The 20,060-nt window shown below is 33.2% G+C and overlaps 2 protein-coding genes across 10 annotated transcripts; both read left to right on the top strand.

The window, feature by feature from the left end:
- Positions 1-884: 884 nt before the first annotated feature.
- LOC114190740 (uncharacterized protein At5g01610-like) lies at positions 885-1,761 on the top strand. Its single transcript, XM_028079738.1, has one exon. The coding sequence runs from the start codon at positions 1,021-1,023 to the stop codon at positions 1,498-1,500; it is 480 nt and encodes a 159-aa protein (XP_027935539.1). The 5' UTR covers positions 885-1,020; the 3' UTR covers positions 1,501-1,761.
- An 8,848-nt stretch (positions 1,762-10,609) lies between these two features.
- Positions 10,610-19,225, top strand: LOC114190738 (keratin-associated protein 5-3-like). Of its 9 annotated transcripts, XM_028079737.1 has the most exons (4): positions 11,216-11,274; positions 11,351-11,440; positions 11,522-11,590; positions 15,782-16,266. In XM_028079737.1, exons 2-4 carry the CDS (start codon positions 11,419-11,421, stop codon positions 16,045-16,047), a joined length of 357 nt encoding a protein of 118 aa, XP_027935538.1. In that variant the 5' UTR covers positions 11,216-11,274; positions 11,351-11,418; the 3' UTR covers positions 16,048-16,266. The 9 variants fall into 9 exon arrangements, with proteins under 9 accessions (XP_027935533.1, XP_027935534.1, XP_027935531.1 ...); XM_028079732.1 differs by lacking the exon at positions 15,782-16,266 and having other exon boundaries at positions 10,610-11,274; positions 11,351-11,415; positions 11,522-11,875; XM_028079733.1 differs by lacking the exon at positions 15,782-16,266 and having other exon boundaries at positions 10,610-11,274; positions 11,522-11,875.
- Positions 19,226-20,060: the final 835 nt, after the last annotated feature.

Genomic DNA, 20,060 nt, shown 5'->3' with positions numbered 1-20,060 from the left:
CAAATCTTATCTTTACCCTCCGTATACCCTTATTTGTAGTCACATAAACAACTACGCATAAGAAATAAATGATCATGTTTAAATATATAATTTATTATTTGTAACTTCAATATCAGCAAACAACATGACCTACAATGTAAAATTTTCATTGAAATGGATTAAGGTTATTAGCCAAACTAAAGATGGATTAAGCACACAAGTAAACATCCTTTCACCCTCGTCAACACCCATACAATCAAACTCAAGTTCATATTTAGGTAAAACAATTACGATAAATTCATGATGACAACTTAATCATTTTTTTTTTATGAACACGTAACGCAAGAACAAAATACTCAACCAAAACCAAAAACATTGTCACGTTTCCTCAACTTTCTAATGTTACCATGAACCATCAAAACTTTCACCTTTTACACGAATCCATAATCTTCTTTTCCCTTCTCATTTTCGCCTCAAACAAATGCCAAATGAGTTATTAAATTTTGAAAAAAATGTGTTCAATATGAAATATAAAGAATTGCCTTTTCGCGTCCTGGAGACAAAGTTCTGTCACGTGCCGCACGAGTTCCTCGCATGCATAAAATAATAGTATTCCTTCTATAAAAAACAGTAGAAGTAAATAATTGATGGATTTATTCATTAATTAATATTGGTAGATCAACAAGAGAGCCAGAAAATTCAATATCAGTAGAAGCAAAGCAGTTAATTCGCCCTCAAATGCTTCAACTACTGGATACAGATGGACAACAAATGTTTCATCATAAATTAATATTTATTTAATAATTAATTACTTACTTAAAATAATTAAATAAAAAAATTCCATACACAGACTGGCAATTAAAATCTTTATAGTAATATACTAATTGTGTGAAAAAGCTCACTTTTTAATCTTTTAATTATTAAGCTTTTGCTACCTAAGAGTCTCCCTCTCTCTCTCCATCGATCGACCATATCTTCCAAAAGCAAGACAAAATTTTTGGGAGGTGCGTGTTCGATTGCAGTGAGAGGAGGCGCCTTAAGATGATGTCTTCTTCAATCAAATTCCTATGCATCGTGGTGGTGTGTTTGACAGCATCATGCGCGTTAAGCCAACCGCAGAGGTTGTCAGTGTACGATGTTCTTATGGAGTACGGATTCCCGGTGGGGCTTCTTCCGAAGGGAGCGATAGGGTATTCGCTGAACAGAGAAACGGGGCAGTTCGCAGTATATTTTGACGGAGCCTGCAGCTTCGTCATAGAGTCTTACACGCTCAACTACAAGTCCACCATCACAGGAGTCATCTCCAACGGTAGGCTCTACAATCTCAAGGGTGTGACCGTCAAGATCTTGCTCCTCTGGCTCAACATCGTGGAGGTCAGGCGTCAAGGTGAAGATATCTTCTTCTCCGTCGGCATCGCTTCTGCCGACTTTGGCGTCGAGAATTTCCTCGAGAGCCCCCAGTGCGGCTGTGGCTTCGATTGCAACAAACTTCCCCTAAACGGTGACGTTTCTTCAATTTAATTACCCTTCTGTTATTCGATTGGATTATTCACCTCCTGCTTGCACACTGTAGATCTATCTATCCATCTTTTTTTCTTGTCTTTTATGCTTTTTAAGTTAATAATTACTCTGCTTTTATCTGGGTGTTGTTTCCCCGAGCATGATTTTCTGCCTAGGGGCTTCCGCCCTTTCTTCTACCATTTGTCTCAGAATCCAAAAAAATCTCTTTGTAATTGCCGCAACTCTATCATTGGATATATCGCTTTTTTTTTGTCTTTTGTATCACAATGCCTTTATTAATATTGCGTAATTTGAACAAGTACGAAATATTACAATCATATTAGTATCAAACAAGTACGTGTCGTGAACGTTTAAGTTTGTAAGACGTGTTGAATGTGGAGTGTAGTTTTGTGTTTCATTTTAGTAGTTCTTTGGTTTGATTGTGAAGTCTATCCCGTTTTGACATCTTTTAGAATTGGATCAACTACTAATAGTTAGATTATCGAATAACGGATTATAGTGCAGTTTTCAATCTATGGTCGTAAGAAGGTATTATGTCGTGTGGTGATCTGATGTCGACATTAGTTGGGTAGATCTTAGTTGAAGATATTTCCGAGGGGATAGATGAGAAACACATCCTCCTTAGCCTTTGAATCAACCAAAGCCTTCACTACTCGAATAATGGGTTATGTTATCAGCATAATACTAGTGTATGACTCCGACACACCACCAGTTTCAACACTAAGAGAAAATTGGTATCAATTTTCAACCAATACCCATCTCCTCAGAACCAATTCTAGACAATCCATTCTTTTTTATCTTCTTCTTAACCCAATCAGCTCTGCCAAAAATACCAACACATTAGCTTCTGCATATGATGTCTGTCCTTCAACAGTACGACTTCCCAGTTGGGCCTCTTTCGCAAAGGCTTGATTGACTACTAATTAGACAGCTTCCCAGGTAAATTCAAAAACCTTACATTGTACTTCTTGCCCGTTTCCTGGTAGAATCTTAAGAGTTTATGTCTATCAGAATTGGTGTTATGTTATGAAGAACAGAATGTCTGTATCAAAAGAGATCGAGGTGCTAGTCTTGAAATCAGAGTTTAGGTGCAATTCAGTCATGAGGTCAAATTTGCATCACACTTATTTTATTTAATTTTGTTTTATTTTTTAGTTAACATTGGATTTCAAATGTACTCTCGTAATGATAGAAAGGGTGAGACTGAATATTTATAGGTAGTCTAACACAGTCTATTAAAATGTGGCACAATTAGTCCGGCAACAGTTGATAGAGAAGACAACATTAGGATCATAAAATGTGAAATTCAATTCAATCCTAAAGAACATTAAAACGTGAGGTTTGTAAATTATTTATATAACGATATATCTTGTGTGCCTGGGATCTCCCATAGATAATTTTCCTTTAAACGTTACTTTTTGTGGCTAATGATTGTGGGTTTCTGACAATCATTTGCGATGAGGATATGCTCCAATTCTCAGTTGCAATTGCTTCTGTAGACTTTGCGGTTAGTAGATTTTTATTCTGAGTCCCATTTGTGGTGGTAGCTTTGACTGTTTCATGGGGTTGGCACTTGAGAGTTAATGCGTAAGTCAAGTGATATTGTACAGTCTTAGGTGGATCTAATCAGCACACGGTGCTTATCAAATACTCCGAAGGAGTATCATCATGGTTGTGGTTATCGTTTGATGGATGTGTCGTACTAGCCATCGCATATCTTTATTGTGATAGCACTGCATTTAATACTCTCTGTCAACAACTTGGATAATAATTTTGGAAACAGAGGATTAGGAACTGCTTTATGTGGAAGTTCCGTCAATTGAACATTAAACGAATAAATCCACATGGCACATCTTCATAAATGAAGAGATGATATGTGTATGAATGTTTTGAACAGTCATCAAAAGTTGGATAGGAAGCTAGTGGAATGGTTTTCTGATAATCCAAAATAGTGTGGCAGAAGATTTGGGAAGTTCAAAAGTCAGTCAAAATAAACTTCAATCAAAGAACTTTGCAGTGACAACTACCAGTGTCCGATATTATAGATGAATGATGATATAGATAAAGTGTTTTTTTTCTTTTTATTTCCATGAAATCAAGGACATGGCAAAGAAAGCATCCAATAGCTAGCTATTATGGACTTGTAAGTATTTAGCCAGCCATCGTAATCCATGTTTGCGTAAACTGATATATTGGAATAAGAACACAGGGTGAGTATTTAACACTTTATTCAATTTAATTATAATTGAATTGAGTTGGATTCTTGAGCTGAGTGATTAAAAAGAAACAACTGGTTATTAAGTATAAAATACTTCAATTTTTGAAATTTCTAGTTATTATTTCACTAAGGTAATGACATCCATTATATAGATATAGATAATCTTAATTTTATATATTTATATGTAGTTGGGTTGAGTCGTGGTTTATTAGGTTTGAAATTAATGAACTTCTTTCTCAATCCAATTCTAATTAGTAAATAAAACGATAAAATTAAATAATGAGTTCAAGATGTCGGTTAAAAAGATATTTGCATAAGGGTGTAGTATGCCCTTTTGATTAAGATAATTCTTACTGCATATTTAAGCTTCAAGAAATATCAAGATAATATTTGATAACTTTTCATACGTGCACAAATAAAATTTCAATTAAATTTTAATATGCAAGAAAAAAGATGTAAAAATTTATCGTGATTTACCTTTACAAGATGTATATTAAATTTTTTAATCATTCTTATTAAACTACTCAACTATATTTTCAAATTTTATAATATCTACACAAGAAAATAAGAAGAAAAAACACAATAACAAGATTTTAAACCTTATACAGTCTATTTTTATCTCTTGAAATGCTGGAGTCTAAATGTGAATGGATGTCTTATATTGGATAAAAATAGGCATTAAGAAAAATATATAAAAAGAAACAAAAACAATAAAAAAACTTATTATTGTTTTAAGTTGAAACGGGGATTGTAAATTTTTATGAGTCATATCTTTCGAATATGTTCAGTATTTTCTTTCAAAAATAATATAAAAAGAAACATCTACACCGTCATAATAATCTTGGCTTAAATATATATTTGATTCTTATCTTTATTATTTTTATTTAATTTGGTTCTCATTATTATTTTGTATTCAATTAGGTCTTTGTTTTCGTCAAATTTTGGTCAATTTAATCTCTTTTACTAACTATTGTTTAAATAATTAATATTTTTGAATAGTACATGTCACGTGTCAGCTCCTAATTTTTTTATTTTTAAAATTTTTTTATTGTTTTTTTAATTTTTCGTTAAAATTTTTTAAATTTTAAAAAAATTGTCCACGCGTTAAGTCATAAGTGTGCCACGTGTAGTTTGTGATTGTGTTTTTTTTTTCAATTTAGTCTATATATTCATTATTTTTGTTCAATATAATTTCTCTATTCGTTATTTTTGTTCATTTTCGTCCCAATTTTAGTTAAAATGAATCAATTTTGTCCTTTTTTAATTGACACTAAATTTAATATCTTTTATAAAAATTATACTAATATTTTTTTTAAAATTGACATTTTTATTAATTATTTTTGGAAATTCAATTAAAAATTATTAAATTTAATATAATTCTTTTATTTAATTGTTAAAATAGAATATAATTTTTAAAATATTATTAGAATATAATTATCAAATATTTTCTTCTAATATTTATAATCTAAAATACCGATACTTTTAAAATTGATATTTAAAAATATTTCAAATATTAGAAATATTTAAGAAAAGTAAAATAATATTTATAAAATTTAAATTTAAATATAAAACAATTTAGATTTTAATATAAAAAATGTAATAAAAATATTAAATATTTTAAATTTAAATTTAAATTTTACAAATATTAATAGGGGAAATGGGTTTTTGCAACAATGAGTCTTGTGAATGAAAATTGGAGTGGCCAAGAGAATGGTTCAAACATGAGAAATCATATGTTGATATTTTATTAAATGAGTTGAGCAAGTGTACAATAAATATAAGGAATAAGGAAGGAAGACGAGTGAATTTGGAAGGATGGTAAAACTAACATTTACATAGTGAAATAAGTACATAATAAAATTAGAAAATAACTATGGGAAAGATACAAATCTATAAAAATTTTGGAATATCATAGCATCACCAAAGGTTGTACATTTTGCTTGAAAAGTATTGTTAAACAGAATCACAAATCGTGACAATCTAACCAAAAGAAGGGTGAATGTTATAAGTCGTGAATGTCTCATTTGTGGGAGGGGTGAGGAAACAGTTTAACACCTATTCTTTAACTGTATATCAGGGGGAAGATACAAATCTAAATGACCAATTTTGGAATATCATATCATCACCAAGGGTTGTACATTTTGCTTGGAAAGTATTGTTAAACAGAATCACAACTTATGACAATCTAACAAAAGGAGGGGGTAGATGTCATAAGTCGTGAATGTATCATGTTTGGGAAGGGAGAGAGAACAATTCAACACCTATTCTTCAACTGAATATCAGTAGGTAAAATTTGGAACAATGGTGACAAAGGATTGGGAATTGTCACAACACATCATAATATATCAAATAATCACTTCTATCAGTTTAGACTATTTACGTTAACCAATAAAAGTAACAATTTGTGGAAGTGTGTGCATTGTTATAGTTTGGACAATATGGACGCATAGGAACAATATCATTTTTAGGTCCACTGTGAAGGATGTTGGAGGAGGTATTTAACTTAGCTCAAGTAAAAGCTTGGATTTGGATTACACATAAAGTCCCAAAAGTTAGATTTTTCATACTCCGATTGGTGTTTTTGTCCAGTTTTATGCATAAATCCTTAAGTTGTTTTGTTTGAAGGTAGATACATCAATTATCTGAATCTGATAAAGTATTACATATCTGCCCTAGTCATTCTTTGACTGAAAAGTCGAGATCTCTAATATTGTAGGTTGGAGTGCATGTTTTATACATACCTATTTCCTCATTATGTAACATGTGAGAGATTTCTTTAGACAATTAAATTTTTATTTATATGAACAACAACAAAAACATAATGCAAGGTCATTATTTTGATGTACACCGATCTTGTTTATGTATTAGAAAGTTTTAGTAATTAGGAGGGTAGAAACTATACTATTTTACTTATTAATTTCTATTATCTTGTGTATATAAACTTCTTTTCTAGAACATCATTTTTGTTCTTTTAATGTATTTTTTATCACCGATAAAAAAAAGTACTTTTAACGATTTTAAAATACTTCTCAAACACCCATAACAATGGTATACCAAAATAGAAGTGACTTAGAGAAAAGACCATTAAATTTAATACTTAACTCAATGTCAAGCTCATTCACCAACCCTTCTCTTCACCATTGTACCCATCATTCATTAACTCACTAACCAATCAAAATAGCTTACCCTAATCACCTAACCTAAGGTATTACATTATTTAATTAATAAATACTTATTTCTAATTTATATCTTTGCACATAAATCTAAATGTTATATAAAAAGACATAAATCTAAATGTTATATAGAAAGACTTATTTTAAATAATAATAATAATAATTATTATTATTATTATTATTATTATTATTATTATAATAATAATAACAAGACATATTAATCAAATAGTTCATACATCTTCCATTTGAGCAATAAATTTATGAACTGTAAAAATATTAGTAACATACACATAAATTAATAAAAAATAAATTGAAATAAGATTAATGTTAATACAACATCTTAAATTTTACGAATCAAATCACATAAAAATGACATTCAAAAATAGGATGTCAAATTGGATCAACCTAACCTGTTTAGGCTCGTCCCGCTTCTAACCCGTCAAAATTAGGTCGGATTGGGTCAGTCCAACATCAAAAAATGGGTCTACAAAATGAACCTGTCCCATTATTGATCGAGTTGGCGGGCTGGCGGGCTTGCCCGCCGTTTCTTTGTCTCTCTTGTTGCCCTTTTTCGTCATTGTTTCTTCTTTTTGATCATTTTCAACCTTTTCTTTCTCCATCATGTTCCCCCTCCACATGCATAGGAAAACCAAGACATAAAACTTGTAAAATTAGGGTAACTAGAAACTAAAATCTGTAAAAATCCCAATCTGTAAAAATCAAGACAACCAAAAATTTCAATCCCTAAAAATTAGGGCAACCAAAAATCTCAATTAGAGCCCACTATGGGTTACCTTGTCGCTCGATCTCACATGGTGGTGGTTCGTGCGGTGGTGTCTCGTGGCGTGTTTGTGTGTGGTGGGAGTGGTGGATTATGAGTGGGGGTGGTCGTGGTAGGGCATATCTCCCACCTCTGTGTGGCTAAAAAAGAATAAGAGTGTTTGGCTGGTGCAAGGCTGCAACATGGGTGTAAAATGAGCTTAGAACCAACAAAATTTGCACTTAGGTTAACTTGAAACGAGTTGCGGGTTAGGGTGAGTTGGCCCTCTGATGACTCGACAGGTTGACGAGTCGAGATTTTTTTTATTAACAATAAAAATATATATAAATAGAAAAGCATTTTAGGGGTGCTCCAACCCTTTTACACATAAAAAAGCAAAGAACAAAAACACATAAAACCAAAAAAGAAAGCAACACCTATAGCCTATCAAGGAGAGAACATAACAGTTTAAGATAACTATTCTACAAGTAAAACATAACAGATTTCTGAAGACAAAGAGACAAAAGAGTGTTGAGAATTCCACAAGCTTAAAGAAAAACCACTATCTTAGCCAATTTTATGACAAGATTTCTCTTTTGTTTTCTATGCATGTCCATCTGGTCCATAAGCCCACACTTTATGTTTTGCAAAAGAAATCTCAAGATGGGACAGGTTCAGTGGTTCAAATATGCAACTCAACCTACCCTTTTGTTAGCTGGGTCAGCCCCGACATGTCTAACCAATTTTGACATGTCTATTCAAAAGTTAATCAGTCTTATATTACCTGAGATAGGAAAATGTGATAATACATGAGCAATACATGTTTTTCAAACACATTTTTATTAAAATTTATTAAAAATATAAAACCTTATAAACTTTACTTTATTTATTCAACATCACTTATAACTTTATGATTTCTAAAATAAAGTATTTCTGGCCATATATTTATTCATTCACTACCAAAAGAAAAACCTTGTTTTTATTTTATATTTTATTATTTATAGAATACAAAATAAACATGAATCATTTTTGGATAATATTATGTATATAAAGAAGTCTATTAGATTCTTTATAGCGTTTTTTTATTTGAAAATAAACATGGAAGATCGAAATATAGAAGAAATAAGCTGATAAAATAGAAAAAGAAAGGTAAAGGTAAATTTGGATATTCAATTATTTAGTGGAATTAATATATAAAAGATAGAGATAAAAAATTATAAAGTTATTTCATCTCGTTGGTTTGATGAAAAAATATGGTTTCTGTGAAAAACAATATAACAGAATAAGTTAAAAAATAGAAAATGTTCTACATTTTTTAAATTATTTCTTCTTCAAGCAAATCAAATAAAAAAATTAATTATATCACTTTTTCTTTTCTCTCGTCCATGTCTCCCCTCCCCACACACCCATAATAGGAACACTCTTGCTACTAAAAGAAAATTTTGTCTATATATCTTTATAAGGTTAAATTACCTTTTTTTTTCCAATTTTCGTCAAGTTTTTTCAAATAAGTCCTAATTTTGGTTTTGTGTTCAAATAGGTCCCAATTTTCGTCAATTTTGTTTAATTAGGTCCTTTTTTGCTAACACCGTTTAAATCAATAATGTCCATTGAACAGTGACTGTCACGTGTCACTTCGTGGTTTTTTTGAATTTTTTTATTTTTTATTTTATTTTTTATATTTTTTAAATTTATTTTTAAAATTGTTTTTAAATGTACACGTGTCAACCCAGGAGTGTGCCACGTGTCACTTCGTGGTTTTTTCAAATTTTTTTGATTTTTTTTTTAATTTTTTTTGAATGTCCACGTGTCAACTCAGTGTTCTAAATTCATTTCGGTCCTTATATTTGTTATTTTTGTTCAATTAGATCCCAATTTTTGTTAACATTAACCAATTTGGTCCCTATATTTGTTATTTTTGTTCAATTAGATCCCAATTTTTGTTAACATTAACCAATTTGGTCCCTCTCCAAATTAAAACCAAATTTAATTTTTATATTAAAATTCACATTTTTTATTAAATATTTTTATATAATATATTAAAATTCACATCATTATAACTTTGATATAAAAAATAAATTTAGTCACATCTTCCATAGGGACCAAATTGGTTAATGTTAACAAAAATTTGAACATAATTGAACAAAAATAACAAATATAGGGACCAAATTGAATATAGAGTATTGACTTTGACACGTGGCACGCTACTGGGTTGACAAGTGGACATTTAAAAAAATTCAAAAAAATTCAAAAAAAATTCAAAAAAAATAAAATAAAAAATTCAAAAAAACCACGAAGTGACACATGGCATGCTCCTGGGTTGACACGTGTACATTTAAAAAAATTCAAAAAAATTCAAAAAAATAAAATAAAAAATTCAAAAAAACCACGAAGTGACACATGGCATGCTCCTGGGTTGACATGTGTACATTTAAAAAATATTAAAAAAATATTAAAAAAATATAAAAATAAAAATAAAAAATTTCAAAAAAATCACGAAGTGACACGTGGCAGTCCCTGTTCATGGCCGTTCATAATTTAAACGGTGTTAGCAAAAGAAAATCCAAACAAAATTGACAAAAATTGATAGAACTTATTTGAAAAAATTTGACAAAAATTGAGACAAAAAAGATATTTTAACCTTTCTATGACTAATGATATTTTTCCAAAACATGTTCGGTAAAACACAATAAAAAAATAGTCTAAAAGAATATTAATAATAATAGTCAAATATGTTTTGAGAAAAGTGTGCAAGGGGATCTTTTGAGTTCATCTCCCCATATATCGGTGGTGATTCGGTGCAGCAGGTGACAGCAGTTAAAATAATGTTAGCAAAATTAATTAAAAAATAGAAAAGGGTTCGAGATTCGTGCCGGAATAAAGGCTAGGCAATCAGTATCATCATCTCCATCCATCCAAAAAGAAAAACTCAAGTGGCGAATCCAACGGTTCTCCCTTCTCATTGCGAAACGCCGACGTTTCATTGATTCCATAATCGCAGGAGATACAAAACCATGGAGCTAGAGTCCCCAAATGAATCAAACAAAATCTCAATCCGATTCCAAAGACTGAGCATGTCTTTCGCCGCCGTCGTCCTCCTCCTCTTGCCGACGATCGGCGCTGTTACCGCCGCACCGACGGCGTATGAGATGCTGGAGAGATTTCGCTTTCCGGAGGGCCTTCTCCCTAAAGGAGTGACCAGCTACGAACTGGACCCGTCCAGCGGTAAATTCCGCGCCGATCTGAACGGTTCGTGCAGTTTCTCCCTCGAAGGTTCGTACCAATTGAATTACCAGAAAACCATCACCGGCTACATATCCGACGGTAGGCTCACAGAACTGCACGGGATAAGTGTGAAGGTCCTCTTCTTCTGGCTCAACATTCTCCACGTCGTTCGCGTCGGCGACGACCTCGATTTCTCCGTCGGCGTCGCTTCCGCTTCATTTTCCCTTGATAACTTCTTCGTCTCCCCGCAGTGCGGTTGCGGCTTGGATTGCGGTGATCTTCGAATGAGGAAACTGAAACTGGGAAAAGGAAACCCCTCCCTTTCCACTGTGTAGAAATTCAATTCAATTCGCCTTTAATTATGATCATTTGTGGACGCTGGTATTGTAGTATTACATGTATGTATGATATCTTGCCTTAAATGCTGGATTTATTATTTTAGGTATATATTATTATATTACATGCCATGTTCAGTATCACCGATTTCGATTTTCATGACGACGAAGGACATTAACCATGAGTAATCAAGATATTCTACAGTTATGAAAGAACTGCATCGATCTGGTTCTTTAAATTTCTTAGTTTAATAAATTGTAAAGGTTAGATTAAGAACGGTAAGTTATATTGTTTGTGCTGAAACTGCAGGGATCACGTTTCTAATGTTTGTGTATGAGAGGGTGGTCGTGGAATGCTCAAGCCGAGCCGATTGTAGAGGTATTTATCTTCTGTAGCTTCTTTTTCGTTTTCTGTACATTTGGTTCAGATTGCGGGGATTGGGATGTTATGGGGGGGAACTTGTTAATGTGATTGATCAATAATGCTGATATGTTGTCTTGGCTTTTTGTTATCACAAAAGCAACCAGGGTTTTCTGTCTAGTCATTGTTGTTGGAATGGTGATGGTATTATTGCTGATTATTCCTGAATGTGTGAGCAACACTTTGAGACCAAGGGGTGTGTCCTCATTGGATTATTGTGTCTGATTTTGTTTTTTTCTGTCATTGGCTTCTACATTATTTATTACCCACGCAATGCTGAGTGCTTCTTAAGCACTAAGACCATCTTTATTAAAATACATCTTCTGCATACTAAGAACAAACCATTATATCAGTAAAGAACAAATCTCAACAACATAAGAATATAGAACATTACTCAGTCAAGAACAGATCTCAACAACCCAATAATAATACAACTTTATGGGCCAAAATCAACATATTAAAAAAATACAAATGAGCAGATCTCAAATCGTTGGACCTGGACATCGACTAGAGAACGACTTCTTCGGTGCTCTTCCTGTCCTGTTGTTGGGTGGTGGTGAGCGGCACCAAGGGTTAAGGCAAAGGCAAAGGCAAAGGGAATACTGCTAAGTGGCATCTACTATTTTAATTACTTTTTAATAATTTAAGGATGATTAGAATACTGAGTTAATCTACTATTTTAATTACTTTTTAATAATTTAAGGATGATTAGAATACTGAGTTAATGAGCAGAAGATATTGGAAACCTCTTTACTATTTTCATCTCAATTTTATTTTAAAGTAAGAAACCCTCGCTGCAATTAACGATAAATGTGCATTGAGCCATAAGTAGAACAACATATAATAATAATAATAATTATGAGGTGTTATTTACGTGAGGTATTTATTCAGATTTGTCACATTCAAGACCGCCCATTGCTACAGGATAAAAATGCATTTTGTTTGTTCCAATCTTGTCGGTGGTCAATATGGATATATGAAAGATATATTGTTGACATACATTATCTAGATAACATGATTGGTCAAGATGAACAACATACATACAATGGTTTTTTTACCAAATGGATTTATACACTTTGGAACAAAAATTATGTAGAGATGGACAGATTCTAAAGTTATTATTGCTTTTGAGTATGTTGTGCAACGACTTTACCCGAAGATGTCGTGTCCTATGCACAAGAATTTTCTGGGTGTTCAAAAGCTTACCTGAAATCATGTCAAGAAAGAATGACTTTCAATTTTATTGTTTTTGCCATATCAAAAAGTCATGTAAAGGTAAGACGAGTTTAGTTAAACTGTATTTATATAAACGTAATGTTGTTCCATAACGAACTTTCAACTTACATATAAAATTCGAAGTTGTGCTCTCATAGGACTTCATTCAATATACACATACACACAATATATTATATATTTTTTTTCAAATAATTAGTCAGCTAAGAAGAAAGCCAAATTGTTACTGTTCACATTTAAAATGTTTTCGCATGCATTTACATTTTCTGTGTTTTTTATTATTATCAATATTTATGTATTATCATATTTGGAAAATGTTCTACTAAGTCTCAATAATGGTAATTTGAAAATTAATTTTGTTTGCTTTTATAAGATCTATAATTAATACGAATTATACTTGTTTTATTGGAAATTTCAATAAAAATCATTGTTTTACCACATAAAGTTTATTGATAAAAAACATAATATGACTAAAAGATTGTTTCCAATCATCTTCTAATATTGACCAATTTTTCTAGTGCATATTTTTCAAAGATAAACTAACATAATAAAGTAAAATTCTCAATTTTGAAAATAAACTTTGAAAGTGTTTAAAAACTCAAACATATGAAAAAATAACTTTTTCCAAAAATATTTTCTTTTATTAAAAGTAAAACATGAAAGTTAACCACGTTGGTTTCTCAGAAAAGAGAAATGAGTTACATATGGAAAAATTTAAAAATTGTCCTTCCTGGTCAGACTCTTTCCAAAATCACTTTCACACATCTTAATAAGTATTCAAAGTTTTAGATAATTGAAGATAATCTACTAGTAATTTTTAAAATGCAACAAAACCTTAATTCAGAGTTATTAATCCAGGCGATTCATTCTTTGATCTTGACACTCATGAGCCAAGTATCAAACACTAGTCGATAGAGTTATCTGCCCAAGAGACATATGTCCTCTGACTTCAACACTCTAAAGACCCTCACAAATAGTCTCAGTTCATAGAATTCTCAGTCCAAAGACATTATTCCTCTAACATTGACAATCGAGAATCAAGTATCAAATACTAGTTAATAAGTTATCTGTCCAGAAACATTCATCTATTGGCTTCGACACACCAAAGACCCTCATAAGCAAGTGTCAATTCATAAAATTCTCTGTCCAGAGGCATTCGTCCTTTGACCTCACCACTTAAGAACCAAGTATCAAACATCAGTCAATAGAGTTAGAGAGATTTGTCCTCTAATTTCGAGACTTCAAATACCCTACACAAATAAAGCACACCCAACATAATTCATATGTGGATAAAGAACCAATTCAAGGCAGTGGTTTGTACATAGTGACTTCTACATACATTTCTCTGAATGTTTCTCTTGGTTTTGACACAAGTTCAGTACGTATTTAATTAAAGTTGTGCAAATCAAATTGAAAGTTGTTTTGAGCATGACTTCTTCACGTATATCTTTAAAGTCCTACTATGTGGGTATGATTTCTAATTTTATATACTAGATTCGAAGTTGTTATGTAACAATGCGACTTTCATATAAAGTCGTCTTTCTTTTATACAACTTTCAAACAGCCACCCCGAAAATAAATCCATGATCATTTTGCCCTGAGAAAAGGTGACTTTGGATTACATATTTCGAAAGGTTTCCCGGATAAGTTTTTAGAATTTTTGGAACAACATTTTTAGAAAAACAACTTGAGGACAAAAATTTCAGAATGTTATTTTTGAAACAAAATTTTTGGAATGTATGAAATGTGTTGTGAAATCTTTTTTTTTTGGAATGAAATTTTTGATAAAAACATTTCAAAATTCATAAAATGTATTTGGGAATAATAAAAAAAAAACCTTTAAAACTCATTAGTGCTATTTAAAAATTCTTGATTAAGATTTAATATCATTTTTTTCCTTACTCTGTCAAGTTTCCTTGTTGTTTGCACACCTCTAGACTAGCAAGATAAACATTTTCATCAATTTGTATTGATACCAAATCTCTCTTTATGCAAGGAAAAGATAATTGTGATAAAGGATTATCATAAACATCATTAAGAACCTGACCAAATGTATGTTTTTTAGTCCACACATTTGAAGAAGATTTAGATGAACAGGGCTCTCCTTTTGATCTTGTAAGCAACCTAAGGGATATAAAGTCCCAAAGATCTAAATCTTCTTCAAATGTGTGGGCACAAACACATACATTTGCCCAGGTTCTTCATAATGTTTATAATAATCCTTTATCACAATTACCTTCTCCTTCAATAAAGGAAGATGTTGTCTTGGTACATATGGTTGAAGAAGTTTATCTTGTTGGTATGCAAGAGTGCAAAAATCATTTGCACGGGTGTATTTTGTTAACAAAAGAGGATAAACCTATCATGCATTTCGATCTTTATAAGAAGCTTGATGTGGGCCAGAAGCATTTGGGTCAATAGAAGACAATTCCTCTTGGATAAGGGCTTTATGAATTTGCTTTTTCCTCGCTTGAGGATATGAGAAAGGTTTTGATGGTTAGAGTTTGGAATTTGTCTCCTTAAATCCTTCGTATTTTTTCTTTGACTAAAGATTTTTACATGGCCTTTCTTTGGAATATTGGCAGTTAAAGATGATTTTTTAAATTGTGCGTGGCATTGACACAACCTTACCTTTAGATAATTACATTAATAATAAGTCTCAAGGTTTCTTTGCATGTGTCTAGATTGATGTTGATTTGTTATATGATTTGCCTAATCAAATTTTGGTGGAAAAGTCAAGATTTACGTTTATGACTGATGTGGAATATGAAAAGATGTTTTTTTTTGTTCAAATTGTAAAATGATTGGTCATGATCTATCCAATTGTAGACGATTACAACAAGATGCCAATGTAATTTATGGTGAGGCGAAAATAATTGACACAAATAAAACAACTTTATTGTCCTAATGTGGTAGGTTCCAAAGATGGGAATAAAGGCTCTTTAGGTTTGGTTATAACATGTGGAAGCTATTGTGGGTCCTGTTATAGAGTTTGTGGTGGAGTCTGTAGTGGAGGATATGGTGCTTGTGGTGGATCATGTGAGTCCTATGATGGACCCTATTGTGGATGTTGTAGGGGAGCTTGTAGTGGAGCCTATAGTTCAACATATTATGGTGTAATCTTGATGGTATCGTTTGCTGCTCAATCACAACCTCAGCCAAATCATGTTAATGTTATGTGATGTGCATGACTTTCTATTTGTTTAGAATACAAATGTTTCTATTGGTGATCGTTTGCTAGTGAATTCTGATTCTTTGACTGATATGCCTTCTTTGGAGGATGTCACTCCCATTATTGATAGTTTGCAAGGTTTACAATGTAAGACCCGTAGGATTTAATTAATTAAATAAATAAATAATTAATAAATGCATGTGGGAAAATAATTATGACATTAAATTATGAAGAGTATGACGTGGAAAAGTACTAGCTCAAGTGGTTGAGAGTACTTTGATTGTGTGGGAGGACTTGGGTTCGAGTCCTATGTATGTTAACTTGTGTTATTGTTTTATTATTTAAATCTGTGAAGTCATGTTATGGAATGATATGATAATTGAATTATGAGTGTTAGCATGAAATATGAATTGGCATGATGGTTTGATATTGGTTTGGCAATTGCATGGTTATGGGTTCAAGTCTTGGGAAACTCAAATTAAACTTTATTTTCTTTTGCTAATGTTAACTTTGGGAGGAATTGGAAGGGGTAAAAGAAACCTACTGGGTGGCTGTAATCACCATTCATAATGAGAAATGAATGGCCATTAAAAGATAATAAGGTGCATTTTCGTTTTTGATTCTTGGGTTAGCCTAAAGCACTAGTTTAAAAGGCAAGAATGAGGGTTTAGGCAAGGTTTTGCAAGGCTGAACATAGACCTAGAAAACAGAGATGAAAAGTGAGTGTGAGGGGACTGGCGTAAGTGAATTTTGAGGCTGGGTTGAGGAAATTCAAGAGTGGCCATTGGTGACCAAAGGAAAGAGCTTGAGGATTTCAAGTGTAGCAAAGGAGATCAGGTTAGGGGAGCTGGACTCCACTGTTTTGCTTTGAATAATAATATCATGTGATGTATGATAATCTAGATGCCTATATGTTGTTAAAATCACGAAATTCTGCATTTCTGAAAAATTTCCAGAAACCGCCTGGAGGGTGATGAACCACCGCTAGGCGACTCATCTATTTTTGTGCTGTTTTGGTGTTCTGGGAAGGGAACCGCCTGGCGGCACACTCCCAGCCGCCAGGCGACGCTTGGGGGTTGACACCAGTTTCTGGATTTGGGATGAAGGGCCTGGCGGGGCTAATCCAGCCGCCAGGCGACACGAGCGTAAGGGCTTGATTTTTTTTGTTTTTGGGGTTCTTGACGATTTCCAATCGAAAAAAAATCTGTAATAATCATTGAATTATGATCACATGTTAGAAATATTGTTGATTGTCGTGTAATTGAGGTTTAAGTGAATGAAACAGTGCAACTAGGTTTTTAGATGAAAAAAAAATTGGAGAATCTGGTATTGTAAACTTCATTTGTGGGGAAATTATGAAAGGAAAAATTTATGGGTAGGTACAGTCATATAAGGGATTTTTCTTTATATGCGAGATTGTGAGAACTGGGTGAAATTTGGAGTCTAGTTGGTGTAGTGTAGGGATCTGGAAATGTCCAGAACTAATGCACCGCCCGACGGCGCGGAGCTTGCCACCAGGCGACGGCGGCAACAGTGCAGAGGTGACATTTTTTTTGTGACTGAGTGGGAGTCAAGGGTCCGAGGGAGTTTGGGGTGATAATGATTGCATTTAGATGAAGTTTGGAGTCTTAGGAATTGAGAGTTTATGAAATGAAATTATCTAGATGTTGGATAGGATATGTGAAGGTTGAGTACGTTAGAATAACAAGGAATAAACGAAATGGAGGTTCTGGTATGAGTCCTAAAACAGTGAGAGTGCAATATTTGATTTCGAGAGGTCTAATTGGAAGGTGAGATGCAAATCTGCGTTTGGTGGAAACAAGTATAAAAGATAGCAAGACAAACTTGTATAATTAAGTATGCTATAAAGAGGAAGGAAATAAGAACAAGTATCGTAAGATCATGGGTATTGTTTAGAGAAAGGAGTGTATTATACTGAATCGTAATAAGGATACGTGAACCTAGATTGGGTAAATAGTTTTAAGTATTCCAAGTAATACAGGTACATTGGGACTAGCCAAGTCCATGAGAATGGTTGTGATCCATTCAGTGAGGAGTGCATTGGGAGCCAGAATCTTTGAACCTTGGAAATTTGTGATAGGAAATTCAAATGGAATGTTGTTGTACTGATACAGTGCCTGGCGGCGCGAGTGGGTCCGCCAGGCGATAGCTGGTCAACAGAGGGTAACTGGGTGGCGGGCGCCTGGTGGTGAGGGTAGTACCGCCAGGCGGTACCTGCGACGAGATGGATTTTGAGGCGTTGTGCGCCTGGCGGTACGCGACACCCGCCAGGCGGTCTGGGAGCTGGCAGTGCCTAGCGGCACGTGTCCCTTGCCAGGCGACTTGTACTGCTGCAGCTTGGGCTTTTGATTGAGAAATTATGATCTACAAGGCGTCTAGCGGTGCTTTAAAGGTGGGTTTGCTGGAGGTCCTTGAGTTGTGGCTCGGAACATATCCCTTGAGTTATGGCTCGGGATAGGGGTTAAGCACGTGGTATTCCTTGAGTTGTGGCTCGGAATAGCATCTCTTGAGTTGTGGCTCGGGATAGCGGATGAACACGAGGAACCCTTGAGTTGTGGCTCGGGTTGGCGAGTGTTGTCGGTGTGAGTTTGCTGGTTATGGCCAGTACGGATGGGTCCAGATAGATTGCCCTCCTCAGTTGTTGGCTGACAAGTTTGGTAGTCTTGGGATGATACAAACTATGTTCGTATATGGGAACTCTACCTAGCGTTACGGTGTATGATCCGTAGCATGTTTTCCCGGACGTGCTCTATCTGTTGTGGCCGATAGGTATGGCAGCAAGTCACCTTGAAGTAATCATTAGACGATGTAGAACACGAATGTTCTGATTGGGGGGTCAAATGGTAGGAATTAAAGTATAGAACCATGTGGGATGTTAAGTTATGTACAGTGATATGTGTGAATGTAGATATATATGTCTGTAACATTATGTATGTTTTATCTGTTAAGCTCACCCTATCTGCGTATGTTTGGCGATGATCGTGTACGCGGTACACAGGAGCAGATGTTGTTGATGCAGGTGACTCAGGTGAAGCTTAGTCACAGAGAGGGGTTCGACTCGGGGATTTCTTATGTTTTCTTTATTGCTTTTGGAAATAGTTGTAAACCCTTAGGTGATTTTATAACATTGTTCTTTTAGTTTTCACAACGGACGGTTATGAACTTTATTTGCTCATTTAATAAATTTTTAATTTTCCCACGTTTTGGGAAAATGAGGTATTATTAAATGCTCGGTTATTTATTTATTTTCTTTATTTTATTATAAATTTGTAATATCCTGACAGGATGTTACATACAACACTTAGATTCCTCTTATTGTAGTTATGAGGAGGCAATTCCTACTACTTTTACGTCTAAGGAAACTCTTTTTGCGAAGGAATTGAAAATAGTCTTTGAATGGACTAATATGCTTGATGGGGGAAAATATTCTAATTCTGAAGAGTTGCTAAGAAATTGAAAATTAAAAAAAAAAGTTAGAAAAAAATAAAATATAAAAATACGAACGGACACATGACACATTTTTAATGCGGTTAGTGCATTATTAACAAAAAAGACCTGATTACAACAAATTTACCAAAATAAAAACTAAATTAAGACAAATAAAAAAAAATACCAATTTGAAATTTCTCTAAAAGATGAAGACCAATAAAATGATTTAACCTCCTCTTTTATGATAGAGGGTGGCGGTGGTGCAGTGATAAAAGATGTTTAAGTCTTTTCCTAGTATTATGGAGGTGTAGTTAGTAATTAAGGGGTGTAGGAAGAAATTAACTCATTTAAGCTACCATGTTAAATGGATCCGATTGAGATCGGTCCTACTGCAGGAAAACTGTTCTTCCTAACTATACGACATATAAAATTCAATGGGAGAAATAAATCACTTCTGTTTTGGAAATCTTGAAATTTAAGTAACTTAATTCTCTCTTTCTATACATCAGTATTGTTTTTGTTTTTCTTTGTTTTTAAAAAATATTTTATAAAATAAAGTTTAGAACGTAAAAA

Source organism: Vigna unguiculata, chromosome 7 (genome assembly GCF_004118075.2).
Source record: "Vigna unguiculata cultivar IT97K-499-35 chromosome 7, ASM411807v1, whole genome shotgun sequence".
NCBI classification, from domain to species: domain Eukaryota; kingdom Viridiplantae; phylum Streptophyta; class Magnoliopsida; order Fabales; family Fabaceae; genus Vigna; species Vigna unguiculata.
The sequence above is the reverse complement of the archived record's forward strand: the minus strand, read 5'-3'. Positions and strand labels throughout refer to the sequence as shown.